Source organism: Pteronotus mesoamericanus, unplaced genomic scaffold, assembly GCF_021234165.1.
Source record: "Pteronotus mesoamericanus isolate MK-2021 breed Mesoamerican mustached bat unplaced genomic scaffold, CSHL_Meso_final scaffold_21, whole genome shotgun sequence".
In the NCBI taxonomy this organism is placed as follows: domain Eukaryota; kingdom Metazoa; phylum Chordata; class Mammalia; order Chiroptera; family Mormoopidae; genus Pteronotus; species Pteronotus mesoamericanus.
Genome location: NW_026555310.1, coordinates 5160726 through 5181582, shown reverse-complemented (window position 1 = coordinate 5181582; position 20857 = coordinate 5160726). Strand labels below are relative to the sequence as shown.

Genomic DNA, 20857 nt, shown 5'->3' with positions numbered 1-20857 from the left:
GTAGAGGAAAAGTCGATGGATGGATTGAGAGTTCGAGATACCTTAACTAGGGTTCCTTGAAAGCTTATTAAAATAGATTCTGGAGGAATAGAGTCTAACTTGGGTAATTTTTGAGGTTTTGTACAGAAGAATAAATACCTGTTTTTCGTAATTTCTATAAATATAGTTTAAAGATGTACCTACAGCTATATGAAAAGAAGGAAATGTCAACTGCACCTTACACAGTGGCATTAATTTGGGGCTTTTCAGCAGCAGGTTTTACTTCCATGCATTGAATGCCAGATCTGTAATTAAGGAGGCTGTTTTTTTGAACCTGCTCTTAAACTGGTAAGAATGGAAAAAGGTTGAGATGATGACTCACAATTAAATCATTTGTGTCTATGGTCATGGACCAGAGAAGGCAACTTCGAAACACTGTGTTGAATTGAGTTTTGATCCATTTTAACCAGAAAGGTTCAATACATAGCAGAGATTTTACCTACTATTTTTCAGAGGTAATATTTCATTTAAATTGAGTGGTATATCCTGAAATTTCGAAATGTGACAGTTTTAGTCCATTCGTCTGCCTGTGCGTTCGTTGTATTCTTTTTGAAGATGAAGGTTCAGATAACAAAAACCTAGTACAAATACATAGTCCTTACTTTTAATGTATTTCAGGTAGAGAGGCTAATATAATTAACCCCTATCACCTTGCTTCAACCAATATGAATTCATTGCCAATCTTTTTTTTTAATCAAATTCAGAGCTACAGTTTTACTTAACTTCATCAATTTTGTATCTATGTCTCCTTTCTCCCATGCTAAAAATTCTGGTTTTCAATGACACTAACATAATTACGCATTTACCAGTATTATCAGGAAGGTGCTGCTTTCTAAGTTTACATTATAGTTTTATTAATTTATATGTATATAATACTTCACAATTCAGAGTTTTTTTACTCATATATGGTCTCATGTCAACTTTATGAAGTACTTAGGGTTTCCTTTTGTTTTCCATTTCATAAATGAAGAGAAAAATATGGCTTGTCTAAAGTCATACATAATTAGGTTCTCTGAGTTAATCTGATATGTGTAGAAATCTTTACGCAACACATTTTCTCCATCTTAGAACCCTAGAGTGCTGGAGCTGAGAGAAAGTGAATTTGATACAAACAGCAAGTAGGTTCTATCTTGGGAGGCAGACCAATAGATCATTTGAAGCTCTTGGGCCTTGGTGGTTATTGGCACATTCCTGATTTATTGGGACAGTATGCCCTTACTGATTAACCTGACATGAGTATGGGCAGCCCGTGGGTGGCATATATGTGGCAATTGGTAAGAAAACTTGCTAAAGAGGTTCAGATCCCTGTAATACCTGGTGTAGCTCTTTGAAATTTCTATTTATAAAATAAATGTGGTTAATTTCTCAGTAGAGTAGTATAACAGTTAGGAATTAAGTTTGATTACACACAACAGAGTGGCCTAAATAAATGTGAGTTTATTTTTCTCTCATGAAATGAAAGGTCCAGAGGTAAGTGATCCAGGGCTAAAGGGCGTCTCCAAAATGATGTGAGGGACCCAGGCTTCTCTGTCCTTCTCCAGCCATCCTTGGAGTGTGTTTATGGTCAGAGGCTCCTTTCAAGGAAGGGCAAAATGTTACATGCCGGCTAAGACTCCTTTAAAGAACTTCCCTGTGAACTTTGCCCTGTGGGTTCTGCTTAGAGCTCGATGGCCAAACTGTATTACCTGACTGTGTTATCTGTAGCGGAGTCAGGGAATGTAGATTTTACCTAAGCAGGTTGGTGCCCAATAACATTGAACTTCTGGTAGGAAGAAGAGGGGAATGGATAAGCAGTCCCTAACAGTCTTTGCCACAGTCTGTCTCCCAGTATCCCTCTTTTTCCCAAAATGAGAATACGCTCACCACCTCCTCAATGGCCTCACCTACAAAGTCTCATCCAATTAGTATATACAGCTGAAAGTCCAAGACTTCTGGGGAATTTCCGATCTTTCAGCAGGTCTGGATATGGCACACTGCAGTCTGGGGCCCCAAAACTGAAGAAAAGTTGTATGCTCCATCCTCCAATATTACACCGATAGAGAAAGAAGAGATAATTATAGTAAAAATTCCTACTCAGAAAAGCCATGATCAAATCTTACTGGACAGGAAGAGCAGAGCCCCTGCCCTGGCGGAAGAGAAGTTTCCTTGGTCCCTCTGGCAGCCCCTGGTTCTGCTTCCTGGGAGGGGCTCTTCGGCCCATGTCCTCTGTAGTCCCGACGCTCTACTCTGAGAGGGTTTTGTTTTTGTTTTTGTTTCTGTTTTTAAATTACTGTTTGGCAAGATGGCAGTATAGGCAGACATGGCTCGCCTCTCCATGCAACCACATCAAAATTACAACTAAAATATAGAACAACCATTACTCAGACCTGTCAGAAATCAAGTTGAATGGGAGTCTGACAACTACAGAATTAAAGGAACCTCATCCATCCAGACTGGTAGGAGGGGCACAGACATGGAATGGGCCGGTCTCACACCCTTGTATGATGGGTAAAAATTCGGGAGGGATATCTTGGGAGTGAGGAGTCCCAGTCTCATACCATGACTCCCAGCCCAGGGTTCCAGTTCCAGGAAGATAAGTGCCACAACCCGTGGCTGCAAAAACCAGTGGGGAATGAGTTGGTGGAAGAAACTTCTGGAGCCCCAAGCAGTTCCTCTTAAAGAACCCACACACGAAATTACTTATTCAGACTCACTCCCTCTGAGCTCCAGTGCCGGGTTGGCAGTTTGGAGGGCAGCAGTGGGATACTGGGAGAGGCTGAAGTGTCTGGCATCAAGGCAAGCAGAGGCCATTGTCTCTTTTCTGAGCCCCCCCCCCAGGCAGAGCCACAGAGCTGGCAGGCAGGTGGCATATATGAGACTCCCATCAACCTAACACTGTTGGACCTGCCATGGAGATCCCCAGAGGCTCTGGCCCCCCAACTTCAGACCCACCCTAGCTCTTTTCCATATGAGTGGCTGGTCTTAGCTCATACTGCACACCTTCCTAAATCCTCTCAAACAAGCAACAACTGGCCTCAGTGAGCTCCAGGCCCGGCATAGCAGCAGCCAGCCAGGATTCACAGCTTGTTTTGCCTGGGAATCTCCAAGCACAGCACATTGCTGATGGCTTACAGCTCAGGCAGGGTGCTGCAGGCAAAACACAGGTTGGGGCTGACCTTGACCTACACCACCCAGGAAACCCCAGAGCCAGTGCACCCAGTGGACAGATACAGACCATATCAGAGCACCACCACTCTACCCCTGCACAGCTGATCCTTTATAGAGGGCAGAGGTTGGTGGTTAGTGGTCACAGCCAGTCCTTGCAGCTGACTGGCCTTGGTAAATCCCTCCCATTGATCTGCCAACAGCAACCAAGTTTCAACTACAAGAGAAGGGTGTACTCAGCCCACACAAAGGGCACACCTCGAGTACCCAGCTTGGTTGATAGGGGAGGCTCTGCCACTGGACCCTACAGGACACCTACTATAGTAGGCCACGCTACCAAGACACAGAGCCAAAGCAGCTCTACCTAATACACAGAAACAAACACAGGGAGGCTGTCAAAATGAGGAGACAAAGAAACATAGTCTAAATGAAAGAACATATCAAACTCTAGAAAAAGAACTAAATGAAATGGAGATAAGCAATCTATCAGATGGAGAGTTCCAAACTCTGGTTGTAAGGATACTCAAGGAACTGAGTACCTCAGCAGTGTAAAAAGGATTCAGTCAGAATTTTCAGTCAGAAAGGATACACTACTTTAAATAAAGAACAATTTACAGGGACACAACAGTAGAGTAGATGAAACCGAGAATCAAATCAATGATTTGGAACATAAGGAAGCAAAAAACAACCAATCAGAACAAGAAGAAGAAAAAAGAATTCAAAAAAATGAGGATAGTATAAGCAACCTCTGGACTACTTGAAGAGATCCAACGTTTGCATCGTAGGGGAGCCAGAAGGAGAAGAGAAAGAGCAAGAAACGGAAATGTTTGAAAAAATAATGAAAGAAAACTTCCCTGATCTGGTGAAGGAAATAGACATGCAAGTTGAGGAAGCACACAGAGTCCCAGACAAGATGGATGCAAAAAGGCTCACTCCAAGATACATCATAATTAAAATGCGAAAGGTTAAAGATAAAGAGAGAATCTTAAAAGCAGCATGAGAGAAGCAGTTAGTTACCTACAGGGGAGTTCCCATAAGACTGTCAGCTGATTTCTCAAAAGAAACTTTGCAGGCAAAAAGGGACTGGCAAGAAATATTCAAAGTCATAAAAAGTGGGGACCTGCAGCCAAGATTGCTCTACCCAGCAAAGCTGTCATTTAGAATCAAATGACAGATAAAGAACTTCCCAGACAAGAAAAAACTAAAGGAGTTCATCATCACAAAACCATTATTATATGAAATGTTAAAGGGACTTATTTAAGGAAAGGAAGATGAAAACTATGAACAATAAAATGGCAAAAATACATATCTATCAACTATTGAATCTAAAAAACAAACTAAGCAAACAAGAAGAACCAAGAGAGAATCATGGCTGCAGAGAGCATTTTGATTGTTGCCAGATGGGAGGGGGCTGTGGGGAATGGGTAAAGAGGAGAGGGGGTTAAATACAAATAGGTAGTTACAGAATAGCCCTGGGGATGTAAAGTGCAGTATAGGAAATGAAGAGGCCAGAACTTATGCACATGACCCATGGGCATGAACAATGGCGTGGCGACGCCTGAGGGAGTGGGGTGTGCTGGGTGGAAGGGGGCAAAGGGGGAAAATCAGGACAACTGTAATAGTATAATGAATAAAATAGAATTAAAAAATAAAATTATTACTTTTTTTGTCCTTCACAGTCATATCTGAGTTATAATCTGGGAGCATGCCAAAGAAGATGCTGCTTAACAGGCTGTAAATGACCTAAATATTCATCATTAGGGAACTAGGTAAATAACTATGGTATATCCATACAGCAGAATACTAAGTGGCTGTTAAACAGTGAGGGAGAGCCAGTGAATTAGTAAGGATTGAACTTCAAGAAGTATTAAGTACAAATAGTTAAAGTAAATGAGGAACCATGCATATGATACATACCCATGTGTGAGGAGGGGAAAAGAGAGAGAAATATGTTATATATGCATAGAATATATTTGGAAGTATACATAAGAAATTAATAGTGGTCTCCCCTGGGGAAGGGACCACAAAGTCAGAAGTAGGAAGGACACTTTTAATTTTGATTTCATATTCATTTATTCTAGGTAAGTATTTTCTTACCACTTGTTCGTGGTTTTTGTTTTAATTTATGTGCTTCTTGAAAAAAATTTCTTTGCCTAGAAAGATGAAAGAGAGAAATGGCAAATGATTTAGGCATCTTTATGATTCCATAAAGTGTTCACTTTTAACTGCCCTCAGAGTCCCTCAGGAAGGTGGAAACCGGACCTTTGGTATTTCCATTTTCTGGATGGGTAGGCAGCTGAGCCTTTGGCTGTCCAGATACATACTGCAAGGCCTATACTTCCCATTCTTCTTTATCTTATTGAGCGGACCATAAGAATTATACTGCCTTTTCCCCTACAGTGGAAATTTTGCTCAGCCGACAAAAGAAAGCTGAACTTCTAAAGAAGATGACTGATGTGGCCGTTCGAATGTCAGAGGAACAGTTGGTTGAGCTCCGAGCTGATATCAAGGTAAAATTTTCTTCTCCTTTCTGCCTTTCTTCTTGTCCTCGGAGACTGAGGTAGCAGGTCTCCATAATTCATGGCCATAGTTAATATATTGAACTCATGATCGTCCTTTTCAAAGCCTTGCCCTCCTTCAGGTTCCCTTTCTTTGTGAGTGGTACTGTCATCTGTCCAGCTGTCCAAGCTGGAAACCTTACGAAATTTCTCCTTTCCTACCTGAAATCTTATCAGCAGGCCTTACCTATTTGAATTTCTACTGAATCTCAGATTTGACCTTTTCACCACCACCACTGTTCATGATCAAGTTACTATTATCTCTTGCTTGGTCTTCTGTAATAGCCCCTTAACTGATTGCAACCATCCTCTTTGTCACTGCCCTACCCTCTACATCCCTCCATCCCTCCAAATCTGTTCCTCACACTGCAGTAACCCGCTTCAAACTTTCCATTGCTCTTAGGATAAAGATGACAGTCCTTAGCATGGGCTGTAGGCCTCTGCATGGTCTGGCTCTGCCACCATCCTCATTTTGTACCGTGCCCCCTCCCTTCCTTATTCTCAGCTCCAGCAATATTAACTTTTCCTTTCCACAGACGCATCCTGTTCCCTCCTGCTAGAGGGCTACTGCAGGCGCTGTTCTTTCTATTCAAAATACCCTTCCCTCCCTGCCATTCCCAGCACACACAATCACTCATGACCTACTCATCCTTCCTGATTTTTCCTGTCATATCTCCTCATTTTGTGCCTTTATAGTATAGTTATAGTCCATGTACATTAGAATAATCTGTCATTTCCAATAGATTGTGAACTTTATGATGGCAGGAACTGCTGTCTCTCCAGTGCCTAGCATAGTATCTCGGCACATAATAGGTATTCAGTAAATATTTAAATGATTGGTTAATTCTGATTTTATAGAGAAAAATGTGATGTGAGATGTTGGTTACATTATAATCTATAATGATTCCTTGTGTTTAATACTCATACATTTCATTTTCTTTTTTAACTTTATTTTTCAATTACATTTGACATTCAATATTATGTCATATTAGTTTCAGGTGTACAGCATATTGGTTGACTATCATATAATTTGCAAAGTGATTCCCCTGATATTTCAAGTACCCACCTGGCACCATACATAGTTACTACAACATTATTGACTGTATGCCCTATGCTGTACTTTATGTCCTCTTGGTAACTACCAATTTGTAAAAGGTGAAAGATTTATACGATCAGAAGAGAAACCAGAATGTAACTACCAATTTGTATTTCTTAATCCCTTCACCTTTTCCACACAGTCCCCCAACACCTTTCCCCTCTGGCAACCATCAGTTTGTTTGCTGGGTCTATGAGTCTTCTGTTTTGTTTGTTCATTTATTCTGTTCTTTAGATTCTGCATATACATGAAATCATATGGTATTTGTCTTTCTCTGTCTGACTTAGTTCACTTAGCATAATACCCTCTAGGTCCATCAGTGCTGTCACTAATGGCAAGATTTCATTCTTTTTATTGGCCAAGTAATAATACTCCATTGTATATATGTACTTCTTTTATCTACTCGTCTATGGGCATTTGGATTGCTTCCATATCTTGGCTATTGTAAATAGCACTACAGTGAACATAGGGATGTATATATATTTTCGAATTAGTGTTTTGAGTTTCTTTGGATATATACCCAGAAGTGGAATTACTGGGTCATAAGGCAGTTCCATTTTTAATTGTTTGAGGAACCTCCATACTGTTTTATGTAGTGGCTGCATTAACCTGCATTCCCACCAACATTGCACAATATTGCCAAAATCCACATCTTTGGCCAACAGTTGTTTGTTGATTTGTTGATGTTAACCATTCTGACTGGTGTGAAGTGATATCTCATTGTGGTTTTAATTTACGTTCTCTGATGATTAGTGCATCTTTTCTTATGTCTATTGGCCATTTGTATGTCCTCTTTGGAGAAGTGCCTGTTCAGGTCTGCCCATTTTTTAATTGGATTGTTTGTTTTTTGGGTGTTGAGTTGTCTGAATTCTTTATAAATTTTGGAAGTTAACCCCTTGTCAGAGGTATCATTGGCGAAAATGTTCTCCCATTCAGTAAGTTGTCTTTTAGTTTTGTTGATGGTTTCCTTTGCTGTGCAAAACCTTTTTAGTTTGATGTAGTCCCATTTGTTTATTTGTCTTTTGTTTCCCTTGCCCAAGATGATACAGCAGAAAAAATATTGCTGTGAGAAATGTCAGAGTAGACTGTCTATGTTTTCTTCTAGGATTTTGATGGTTTTGAGTCTTATATTTAAGTGTTTAATCCATTTTGAATTTATTCTTATTTATGACATAAGAAGGTGGTCTAGTTTAATTTATTTGCACATATAATTCCAATTTTCCCAACACCATTTATTGAAGACTATCTGTATCCCATTGTATGTTCTTGCCTCCTTTGTCAAATATTAATTGACTGTAGAAGTGTGGCCTCTGGGCTTTTTCTTCTGTTCCATTGACCTATGTGTCTTATTTGATGCCAGTACCATGCTGTTTTCATTACTGTTGATAGCTTTGTAATATAGTTCAACATCAGGTAGTGTGATGTCTCCAAATTTGTTCTTCTTTCTCAAGATTGCTGTGGCTATTTGGGGTCTTCTATGGTTCCATATAAATTTTTGGATTATTTGTTTTAGTTCTGTAAAATGCCATTGGTATTTTGATGGGGGTTGCATTGACTCTATAGATTGCTTTGGTAGTATGGACATTTTAACAATGTTAATTCTTCCTATCCAAGAACACAGCATATGCTCCTATTTATTGGGTGGGGCAAAAATAGGTTTGCAGTTGTAAGTAGGCAAAACAGTTTATTCTTGTATTATTATTTATTTATTATATTATTTTCTATACAAACAACTGTAAATCTACTTTTGCCCCATCCTGTGTTTGAATCTTCTTCAGTTTCTTTCTGAAGTGTCTTATAATTTTCCAACTACAAGTCTTTTACCTCCTTGCTTAATTTTATTTCTAAGTTTGTTTTTTTTATTTTTAATGCAATTGTAAGTGGAATTGTTTTCTTACTGTCCCTTTCTGATAGTTCATTATTGGCAACTGATTTATGAGTATTTATTTTGTATCCAGCTACTTTACTGAATTCATTTATCAGTTCTAGTAGTTTTTTTGGTGGAATCTTTAGGATTCTCTAACACTCATACATGTTAAATTCTTATTTAAAGAACAGATGTTTCTGAGTGTGGAAACTCAAGAGAGGTTGGGATATTCATTGGTAGTTGTAAACACTGGTGTTCTAAATAATTGTTTAAGACTTCTGGTCAAGATGGAGGCGTGGGTAGAAGATATACTATGCCTCCTCGCACAACCAAAAGAGGGACCACAAATTTAAAAAAAAATTACCAGAACTGCCAGGAAATTGAACTGTATGGAAGTCTGACAAACAAGGAGTTAAAGGAAAAAACATTCATCCAGACTGGTAGGAGGGGAGGAGACGGGCAGCCAGGGCAGAGAGGACACATGACAAGGCAGTGGCTGGCAGACCAGGCAGTCCCACATCTGTGTGGGGATAGACCAGGAGGAACAACTGGGGAGTGAGACAGACCATGCAACCCAGGGTTCCAGGGCAGGAAAAGAAAGCCTCAAAACCTCTGGCTGTAAAAACCTGTGGGGTTTGCAGCAGTGGGAAAAACTCCCAGCCTCACAGAAGAATTCATTGGAGAGACCCACAGGGTCCTAGAACGTACACAAACCCACCCACTTAGGAATCAGCACCCAAATGGCTCAGTTTGCTTATGGGTAGTGGGGGAAGTGACATGAAGTGGTGTGAGATACAAGCAAGCGGCATTGTTCCCTCTCGGACCCCACCCCGACATACAGCACCACAACACAGGAAAGCAGATTGCCCTTCTCCCTGACGAATACCTAAAGCTCCACCCCTTACAGCATAACAAGTGAGCTGAGACAAAGAAATATGGCCCAAATGAAAGAACAGATCAAAGCTCCAAAAAAAGAACAAAGCCACGAGGGGATAGTCAGCCTATCAGATGCACAATTCAAAACACTGGTAACCAGTATGCTCACAGAAATGGTTGAGTACAGGTGCAAAATAGAGGAAGAAGTAAAGGCTATGCAAAGTCAAATAAAGAAAAATATACAGGGAACCAAGAGTGAAGGGAAGGAAACTGGGACTCAAATCAATGATTTGGAGAAGGAAGGGATAAACATTCAACCAGAACAGAATGAAGAAACAAGAATTCAAAAAAATGAGGGAGGAGAGGCCTAGGAACCTCTGGGACAACTTTATACGTTCCGACATCTGAATCATAGGGGTGCCAGAAGGAGAAGAGGAAGTGCAAGAAATTGAAAGCTTATTTGAAAAAATAATGAAGGAGAACTTCCCCAATCTGACCAAGGAAACAGACTTCGAGGAGATCCAGGAAGCTCAGGGAGTCCCAAAGAAGTTGGAGCCAAGAAGGAACACACCAAGACACATCATAATTATATTACCCAAGATTAAAGATATGGAGAGAATCTTAAAAACAGCAAGAGAAAAGAAGACAGTTCCCTACAAAGGAGTTTCCCTAAGACTGTCAGCTGATTTCTCAAAAAGAAACCTTGCAGGCAAGAAGGGGCTGGAAAGAAGTATTCAAAGTCATGAAAGGCAAGGACCTACATCCAAGATGACTCTATCCAGCAGACCTATTGTTTAGAATGGAAGGGCAGATAAAGTGCTTCCTAGATAAGGTCAAGTTAAAGGAGTTCATCATCACCAAGCCCTTATTATATGAAATGTTAACAGGACTTATCTAAGAAAAAGAAGATCAAAAACTATGAACAGTGAAATGACAACAAACTCACAGCTATGGACGACTGAACCTCAAAAACAAAAACAAACTAGGCCAAACTAGGCAAACAATTAGAACAGGAACAGAATCACAGAAATTGAGATCACATGGAGGTTTATCAGCCGGGAGAGGGCAGGGGGAAAGAGGGTAAAAGTACAGAGAATAAGAAGCATAAATAGTAGGTACAAAAAGGGGAGGTTAAGAATAGTATAGGAAATGGAGAAGCCAAAGAACTTATATGTATGATCCATGGACATGAACTAAGGGGTGGGAAATGCTGGTTGGGGAGGTGCAGGGTAGAGAGGAATAAAGGGGAGAGAAAAAAATGGGACAACTATAATAGCATAATGAATAAAATATATATAAAGAAAAAATTAAATGTTTATAAACCATGAACTATATGAACAAGGAGAGTTGGCATTCCCTACTCCTGCACCCTTAACTTCTGTTCTTCTGAATACATGAGATTTATTGCCATATTTAAGAGGCATACTTGCTGTGGAAGCTGTATAACAGCCTTTGTAAAATAAAAACATAGATGGAAGATCACCTAAGGCCTTACAAGTATCCTTGTCATCATTCTGACCCAGTGTTTCACACAGACCCTAGGTCATGTTATTGTTCTCTCACTTCTTAGAGTCTATTGGAGTGAAATAGCAAACGAATGCAAAATTTAAGTTACCATTTTCTGATTAACTAAAACTATATTACAAAAATTTTTTAAAAGATTTAATATTATTTATTTTTAGAGAGAGCAGTAGGGAGGGAGAAAGAGATGGGTTGTCTCTTGCATACATGTGCCCCAACTGAAGACTGGGCCCAGAACCCAGGCATGTGCCCTGACCGGGACTAAAACCAGTGACCTTTTGCTTTGCAGGATGATGCTCAATAAACTGAGCCACACTGATCAGGGCTGTATTACTAAATTTTTTAGAAAGTCGTCTTCACATTGATGCAAGTCAGCCTCATTCAGCTATCTGGGAGAAGTCGGAAACCCCTTTGGAATTAGACGAGAATTCTGGCTCTCACAGGCTTCATCTGTTCTCCTTCCCACGTGGTTGAAAAGCTGCTAGAAATATTTCTGCAGGCTGACTAAGGATCTGTTTCTCTCCACATTTTCAGAGTACTGAAGTGGGTGCTATGCAATTTAAATGTCTTATTTCCAGATCATTTTATTTCCGTCATTCCTGTTATGGTTTTGGCTCAACAAACTAGAATTTGTTTCAGACTTAATCTCAGACTGATATTACATTTCTGAAGGCTTTGTCACAGAGGCTCGTGTGCTTCCCTGGGCCACAATATACTCTGAAGCTTTAGGGCTTCAAGGGCCAGAGATAATTTTTATTTCTCCTTTCCCTTTCACTGCTTCTCAAGGGTTCTGATGCATTCATTTATACCCCTTGAAAATCCAAAGTGGGATTAGACCACTGCCAGTTAGAGGACTATTCTAAGGATCTCAGTTCTTCTAAATTATATCTAGAAGAATTATAACTTTCCTTTTTCATCTCCTCATCTGAAAAAAAAAAAAAAAAGTGATTCCAGGCTACCTTAGAAATTGTTTAGTGAAATAAATTCCCAGAAACACTTTATTTCTAACGTGTATTTAATCCTGCAGTTTCTGTAATATAGTTTTTACCTAAGGGATTGGTTACTTTTCAGTTCAGTTGGTTTAAAAGGATTAAATTATTTGCAGCATAAACTTCTCCTTTGTAAAGCTGACTTTTCACATGAATGATTTTCCATCTCAAGAAGTTGTTTCTATTTCAAGCGCTAACAAATCCTACTTTATAAAGAGGTGAGGTGGGTTTCCTAAAGAAGTTTCCATCTATTTAAATGTTGTAACTTACGAACATTTTTGCTGCTGTCTCTGCTTCTATATAAAATGGAATGATGTAGAGAGCAGCCAGCAGTGGAAAGGTGGCCCTCTGCTATAAATTCTTTTTCCTTTCTCTACAGTTTCTCTTGATTATACTTAGTGGGCTTTGACCATCATACTGTTTCATAAAGCTCCCAAATAGACTTATCTTTGGGCTCTGAAGAAAATGAATTTTGTCAATTCCCAGCATTGGTAATCGTGTGGCCAATGAGTAAACTTTGAAGTAGTAAAAAGAATTCAATTGAAAATAATTCTGTTTCATTCTTACATAGCAAGCTATGGATTCCATGTATACTATTTGTCTCACCTGAAGGCTTTTCTTTGCTCTTTCTCCAGCACTTTGTTAGCGAACGTAAATATGATGAGGATCTGGGACGAGTAGCCCGGTTCACCTGTGACGTAGAGACCCTAAAGAAGAACATTGATTCGTTTGGACAAGGTGAGATAGTGGGAGATTCTGGGCACTGGAGATAGTGATGAGAAGACCACACTCTACTAATTAGACTCTCAGGAGCAGATTGGCTTCTCTGCTGATTCTTGAGTGCTCTTATGTTTTTGTTTGTTTTGCTAATTTTCATGAAAAGTAGCTCCGAGATCTTTAAGAAGTCAGTGGATGTAAGTTGCTTTGAGCCCTGAGGATGGGCTTCCTAAGTTTGCAATAAGATTTTGTTCATCCATCTTGGCTGATCTGAGAGGTATATGATATGCAGTGTAAACAGCATGGAGCTCTGGAGTCAAACCACGTTTGAATTCTTGCCTCCACACTGACCTTTGGGAACATCATTTTACTTCTTTCCAAAACAGAGATAACAATACCTGCGTAGCCTGGCGTATAATAGGTACTTTAAATAATACCTTCAAAGGGGGCAGTGCCTCTAAGTTGAGAGTTTCTGTGACACCAACCAGCTCCTTTGTTCTTCCCATCTCAGTATGAAAGTGAAATATTGAAGGCAGGGCAGTGATTGTGAACTCAACATTAGCCCAGGCTTAATGCCAAGAAAAAAATCTAGAAGGCATCATTAAACCATTAAATTTGGATAAAATTCAAATAGGAAATGTTAATATATTTCAGCTTGATTGGTGTTTTGAATTTGAGATTATTTTTGCAAAAGAACCTTGGGAAGTACATGTTTGTTGTAAAGACTAGTTCTATTCATATTAACAAATCTTGATTATTTATATTGTGCATCATTCAAATTTTGTAAAAAAGATTCAGCTCTTTTCCCTTTTTCTTTCTTTGCAAAGTCTGTACTTTAGAGCAAGGGTCCCCAACCCCCTGGGCCACTGACAGTATACAGGTCTGCAGCCTGTTAGGAACCAGGCGCTCACCTGAGCTCCTCCGCCTGGCTCCAGCCTGCCCCTCCCCCCCACCCTTTCCAGGCCAGTCCACAGCAGGAGGCAGCGCTGGTGAGAGGCTGAGACTGAGCTCCGCCTCCTGTCCCCGCCCCCACCGGCCTGGAAAAATTGTCTTCCCGAAAACCTGTCCCTGGTGCCAAAAAGATTGGGGCTCGCTGCTTTAGAGTATTCCTCACATAGGAAACTAAACATGTGGCTTATATTATTATTTCCAGGCTTAGACAGCTGCCAGAGCTAGAGCCAGTTTAGGTAGTAGGAAGTGTCAAGAAGTCATTAGTTGGTGGGGGGATGGGTCACTGATCTGAAACTGTTGTCCTATCTCTGAGAGTTCCTTTACAGTGCAGTGGGGATTTGGAGGGAGTAGAGGAAGAGGGCAGAAGGGAGATTTTCCTTTTTGTTACCCATTTTATAAGCTTTTCTTTGTAACTACTCAGGTAGACAGTTCTTTATCTTAAATTGCTCATTGTGAAATGGGGAAATAGGGAACCTTACGTTTCATGCTCTTTCATCATTTGACCATGTATTTCTTACATTTCTGTTTCAGTGTCCCATCCAAAGAACAGCTATTCAACCCGGTCCCGATGCAGCTCAGTTACGTCTGTGTCCCTGAGTAGCCTGTGTGATGTCTCTGCTGCTTCCTCTTCCACCTGTGCCTCTGCTCCCAGCCTTACAAGCACTAACAAGAAAAACCTGGCACCAGGAGAGACTCCTGCAGGCATTGCAAACTCCAGCGGCCGGCCCTACCAGCCTCGTCGAGAGGTAAGCGGGCTTCCACACTGAGCTGGTGAAGAAAGCTACCAGCTTGTGACTGTTTAAATGCTGACAGCTCTCAGTACATTATCTTCCTCTCTTTATTCCCATTCCACACCTATTTTGAATCTCTTGAGCCCCAGTTAGTTCCAGAGGAAGCATTTGGTATGTATGTTCCAAGCCACCAGCCAGTTTAGATTTCCTGTTGCCAAGACTGCTGACTTTCTGATGTTGGCAGTCATCCTGGCTGTCATAGGTAGTACCGCCTGGTAATTAGTCACACTGGGAGTCCTGCACCCATCTTGAGGTAGGTAAGTACCACAGCATTAGGTTCACCAGAGTGAAGCAGCAACTCCCTAGAAGCACAGCACAGAATATAACAGGGAGAGAGAGAGTGAACCTGGTGCAGTGGAGAGTGAACACTACAAAGCTGAAGCATAATCCAGAGTTCATTTTCCTTGGTTTGAAAAAGGTACACAAGTGCAATTCAAGGCAGTGCTGGCAGTAATTCTTCAGAGCTGGTATTACATTGGAATTGGAAGACAAAAATAAAATCCCGTGCCATGAGCTCTCTGGGTTGTAATGTAAAAATGTACTACATGTCACAGCAGCATGATTGAATCTGTGTTCATGATATATAGCAAAGCAGATCATAATGATGTTTATTTTATTTTAACAAATGTTCGTTATCTTTACAAATTGCTTTTTACCTGTTAAGTTCAGAGATGTGATAAGATACTTGCCCAATTGAGTGCTTGTAACAACCCAAAGAATGTTCTTTGTTTGTCTTCAGCTTGTGCCCAGATAAAGAAAAATGAACTGCTCTTCAGTGGGGAAGAGCCTAGGGGTGAAAGACAGGGGGAAAATAGTGAAAGATTGATTATTTCTAATGTAGTGGCTAGGTTGAAGTGGCTGGCAGAATTCCGTGAGTCTTGAGAGATAACCGAGTCCCAAGCATGGAATACTACAATTATGCTATCAGAATACTCCTATAAACTAAACTGGAACAAATGGAGTACCACAGTGCCAGAGTGTTTTGAACATCGTATTCTTTTATCCTTAGGTGTTGCTGGGGAACAGAAGAGGAGGACAAGGCTACAGGCCACAAGGCCAGAAGTTCAATGACCCCACAAACCAAGGGCAACAAGACAGTGCGGGCCGTTACAGAAATAGCTCATGGTATTCGTCTGGTTCCAGGTATCAGAGTGCACCATCCCAGGCACCAGGAAATGCTAGTGAAAGGGGCCAGGTTCACTCTGCAGGGACCAATGGAACTGGAACCAGTATGGAACCCAGCCAACCCAAGCCCTCGTTCAAAAGGGGCTCCCCCCAGCGCAAACCCAGGACCTCTCATCCTGAAGCTGTGAACTCCTGAGGGAAATTCCAGTTGATCTCTCTTGTCTATCCCACGCAATTCAACTTGGTAACTGGACTTTGGGAAACTTATAGTTAGATTTAATAACAAAAAGAAATTTTCGCATATCACTTTTTATGCCATTCTAAATATTTTTGGTTTTTTCTTTCCTGATTTCCTCTTTACCATTTTTGGAGAGGAAGCTTTTTTTTCCCTTGACCTTTCCCAATGATATGAATTAACTCTGATTGGTCATTTCTACCAGGAATCATGGGCAACCATTGCCAGGTTTCCCAAGGTTAAGCAGGGTTCTTCCCAGGGCCCCAGGCCTTTCAGCTGCCCGAAGAAGCCTTCCTCAGCAACCCCCTACTGTTCAGGCGCTCGAGGAGATGAATCAGGGCTAGTCCTGTTGCCTTTCCTGTCTAAGCAGAGCCACACATGGCATGTCGTGTTTGCTCTAAACAACAGTTTTATCCAGGAGAGGCAATGAGGGGATTGTATTAGCCACACTGAATTAGCAAGAGAAGGAGAAATTTAATTGGTGAAGAGGAAAGAACATTAGTAAATATGTGATAATCTTCCCCTCCTCCCAGAACGTGCCTGAGATTGACACTCAAATCAGCGTCTCAGTCTCTTGCCTGGCGCAGTAGCTTAACCTGCAGTTTCTATTACCTTAGACAATAAACCAGTTTTTGGGAAAGTAGCATTTAATTAAAGTTAAAAAAAGGGGAAAAAATTCTTTGTTTTAATGTTTGAAGATTTTTGTTGTTGTTATTCTCTCTCTATTTCCTGAATTGTATTCTTACCCTGAACCAAATTTATAGCAATGTAATTAGTGTTAATCTAAGGTGTTACCCATCAAAAAAATTGCTGCAGTCTTTATAGTTGAGTAAATAAAAACAACTGCATAAATATTCCCACATTTGTTTCCCAGCAGCAAGTGATTTCATTTCATTTTCTGTTTTTCTTTGGGCCTCATGGGGTAGAAGTCTCTCAGACAGCTTGTTTGGGGCTTAAATGAGGGTGTCTGATGCCTAAGTTGTCTGTCCACCGCTTAGCTTCAGAACCAAATTAAAATGTGAAAGGCAGGATGAGCAAATGCAGCTGTTCCTGTGGGAAAGATTCATAGGATAGGGAATGGTGACTTTCCAAAGGAGAGCTTACCAGTTTAGAAAAACCACAGCTGCCAACAGCTCTCCCAGGCAACCAAAGGTTATATCAGCACCCCTCTCCTTCCTGCCTGTCTCTTGACAGGAGTAGTGAATGTAACAGTATAATTGAGCTCCCGCATGTAGCAGGTGGCATTGGTGCCAGACCCTTCCACCCTACCCCCACTCCCAGCATCTATGATTTAATAACAGCACAGCTATTTATTTCTCCAGCATTTGTTCTCCCAAGTCTGAAGCACAGACTGCAAGTGGCAGTGGTGCAGAACTTAGCTGCCTCAGGGCTTCCCCTGGCTCTTTGGATGAAGCTGAGCTCCCAGAGTTCAGGTTGGTTGAACAGATTGTGAGAGAGAGAGAGAGAGTCAGTCAGTCTTTGAGGAATGAAAACAGTAGCGAAGGAGTACCGGGAAGCCATTTTCTAAAAGGCTGATCACCTCATTTTGGAGAATTTGTCCAACAACACCATCCGCCTGCTGGGTGTCAGGAAAGAGCCTTGCTTTTCTGATAATTGCTAACCTTACTTTGTAGGAAATCCGCAGATTGAAGCAACCTTGAAGGATTATGAGGTCTATCCCTGTATCCAGGGAAAACTGTATTTAACCACCCATACAGACGGGAAGCCACTGTTTGTCAAAGCTGTCTTTAAGTCAAAATTAAAATCTCTTTATAGAAAAGTATTTGAAGTTTTTTCTGTGACTATAAAAAGTTTGAAAATTATGATTTTTCTACATTTTGTTTTTAATTACAAAAGTAGTATTTAAAATATCAAATAATACAGAAATGTAAAAGAATAAAGTTAAAGCTTCCATTTTCAGGATTAGTAATGATTATTAGTAATTTGATTTATACCCTTATAGACCATTTTCAAAGCATATATGTGTATATACACATGAATATACAGATTCTGTTTTTGTTTTGTTTTTATAAAAAGAGATCATACTGTATGTGTTCTACAATTCTTTTTTTACTCTTTCATTCATTTATTTATAATCCTCATCTGAGGATATGTTCATGGATTTTAGAAAGCAAAGAAGTGGGGGAGAGAGAGACATTGATGTGAAAGAGAAACATCCATCAGTTGCTTCCCATACGCGCCCCGACCAGGGATCAAACCCACAACATTTTGGTGTACAGGATGACACTCCAAACAACTGAGCCACCCGGCCAGATCGCTACAATCATTTTTTTAAATCATGTCTAAACCGTAGTTCATTTAGGGTCTTCTGTTGTAGATATTCTCCTAAATTTGCCAATTTGACTTTCTTCAGTGAAAGGTAAGTTAGGTTTGTCTTAAGTTTGAATTGTGCAGCCCATTCCTTGCTCCCTGTAATAAGTAGCTCTGGGATTCCCAAGAGAAGGGAGGCTCCAAACTCTGGGCCACTTCCACTGGCTGGTCAGAGAGGTCCTACCTAATCATCACATTTCCTTCCTTTTCCATCTCCTCTTGGAGACCAATATCTTACCCTTTCCTCCTTAGAGATAGAGACTTGAAACTTCGAGTTCCTTAGCTTTGGCAGTTACGTGCCACTTGAAAGAGAACATTTAAATTAGCATGGCTTCATTATCAACATCAGATATTTCACAGGCCGCTTGCTTACTTATGGCAATTCTTAAAATTCATTTTTTAAAAAAAGTAATACAGTCTAGGTTTTTAAAAAGGTACAAAAGAATGCATGATGGAAAGTAAAAAAAATCCTCCCCTATCTTGTACTGTTAATAAGTTTCTTATTTATTTTGCCACAAATTTTCTAAATTCAAACATGCAAATATATTTTTCTTTTATATAAATGATAATCTATTCATACTTGTATACACTTGTTTTTTTCACTTGTCCTTTTTATAACTAGTTTTTGTTTTGTTTTACAAAAAAAATCAATATATATAAGTGGTTAAAATAAAATTTAAGCAATTCAAAAGCACGATAAAAAATAAGCCCCCGTCCCACTTTGGACCATTTGTCCCACCTGGTGAGGTGGGACACCGGTGAGGGTTATATCCACATGGCAGCACGCTTCATGAAAGAAACAGGTGTCTAGGTGTCCTCACTGGTGTGGCTCAGTTGGTTGGGTGTAATCCCATGCAGTAAAATGTCACTGGTTCGATTCCCAGCCAAGACATAGCCTGAGTTGTGGGTTCAGTCCCCGGCGGTAGTGCCTGCGGGATGTTTCTCTTATCACTGTTTTTGTTCCTCTCCTTCTCCCTCCCTCTCCTTTCTCTAAAAATAAATAAATTAAATCTGGTAAAAATATTTGAAGAAAGAAAAAAGAAGTGTCCAAAATGGTACATGTATGGAGGTCACCAACTGATACAAGGAAGCTATTTTGTCCCTATTTTAACCAGTTCAGAGTACCAGACCATAATGTTGGTAGCCAGATCACATTCTGTAAAATCAGTTAAGCTTGACTTCTGGTTGCTTTAGCCACCTAAGCCCATTCTTTCCTTCAAACATTGAGGCACCTACTGTGGGCTAGGCAGGCTCTATGCTGAGTTCTGAGTCTACGATGAATGATTCTCTTACCTCAACCACTATGCAGGTGAAGGAAATAGAGTTCTTAGCTCTTCCTTAAACTCCTAGAAGCCATGCCTGGTATCTAGGCAGTGTGGTACAGGGGAAAGACCCTGGACTTTTGGATTGTAATTCTGGCTGCACACCTTGGTAGCCATGTGAGCCACTAACCTTGGGCAAATAACATTTTTTAACCTCTTTGGGAAGTATAAAGTGGGGACGATGGCAACTACTTCATCGTTATGCCAGGTGGTATAGAACAGTACCCTGGGGTTTAAGTCAACCAGGGTATGACCAGTTGAAAAATCACTCATGTGACTCTTTTGCGTCTGCCCTGTTAAAAAGTGATGAAAGGCTGCCCTGACCAGTGTGGCTCAGTTGGTTGGTCATTGTTCCACATTGCCAAGGGTTGCCAGTTCGATTCCTGGTTGGAGCACATGCCTAGGTTGTTCGTTTGGGTCCCTGTTGGGGCATGTGTGTGGGAGGTAACCAATCAGTGTTTCTCTCTTCCTTCCTTCCCCTCTTTCTAAAAAATAAATATTTTTTAAAGTGATGAAAGACTTTCCCTATCTCCAGCCATTCAGGCCTTATCAACTAAAAAAAAAATTCAGTTCTCCTATTCCTTTTGTAGCTTTTCTCCCCTGAGTGCATATCCCCTCTCATCTGTCTGCCGTAACTGTCAGAAAAGTGCACCCCCACCCCCAGTCTCTGAGCTCTGTGGAGGGGGCTGGCCGGATGCTGACGGCACTGACCTGGATCAATGTACTCACCGGAGCAGCAGAGTGCCAGAGTGAAGGGGGGGGGGGGCAGGGTTTCCCAGGGACAGGCAGGGAATGTCATTTCCCTACAGGTGCAGAGGGTTTTATTACCTATGTTGCTACTCCTCGCCAAGGAGGAAACACTATCTGAAGATTTTTCGGGGGTGAAGAAACTCACCCACCATCGCCACAACTAGCACAACTGTTCTCCAGCCCGCCCACCCGCCCCTTCACTGCCGTCAAAACAGCAGGAACAAATACCAAAATACCACCCACTCTGATTCCTTAGGGAAAAGTCAGGTCTCCTTTTTATGACTCTCTTCAGTTTAACCCAGTTAGGCTTTCTCTGTAACTTGATTTCAAACAAACCCATTCCTGGTGCTGCTAGAACACAAGATTGAGATTTCTCAGACTCACTCCCTTGCTGGCTCCAGGCAGGATTGTGGTAGTCCACCCTTGGGCAGGCAGAGCCTACAGTCCAGGCCCAGACGTGAAGTCCAGGTTGCTGTTTACCGTGGACACTCACTACAGGTCACTCTCTGACCACTCATCAAAATGACCATACTGTTACCTTTTAA

At 40.9% G+C, this 20857-nt stretch overlaps 1 protein-coding gene across 2 annotated transcripts in view; it reads left to right on the top strand.

Moving 5' to 3' along the window:
• Window positions 1-16986, top strand: part of SPATS2 (spermatogenesis associated serine rich 2) — a 106149-nt gene extending 89163 nt beyond the window's left edge. For both annotated transcript variants that reach the window (XM_054591148.1, XM_054591149.1), the window contains exons 10-13: window positions 5584-5693; window positions 12726-12828; window positions 14290-14504; window positions 15559-16986. In XM_054591148.1, coding sequence (XP_054447123.1) covers window positions 5584-5693; window positions 12726-12828; window positions 14290-14504; window positions 15559-15870 — 740 coding nt within the window. In that variant the 3' untranslated portion in view covers window positions 15871-16986. The remainder of the gene's footprint in view (window positions 1-5583; window positions 5694-12725; window positions 12829-14289; window positions 14505-15558) is intronic.
• The last annotated feature ends 3871 nt before the right edge of the window (window positions 16987-20857 follow it).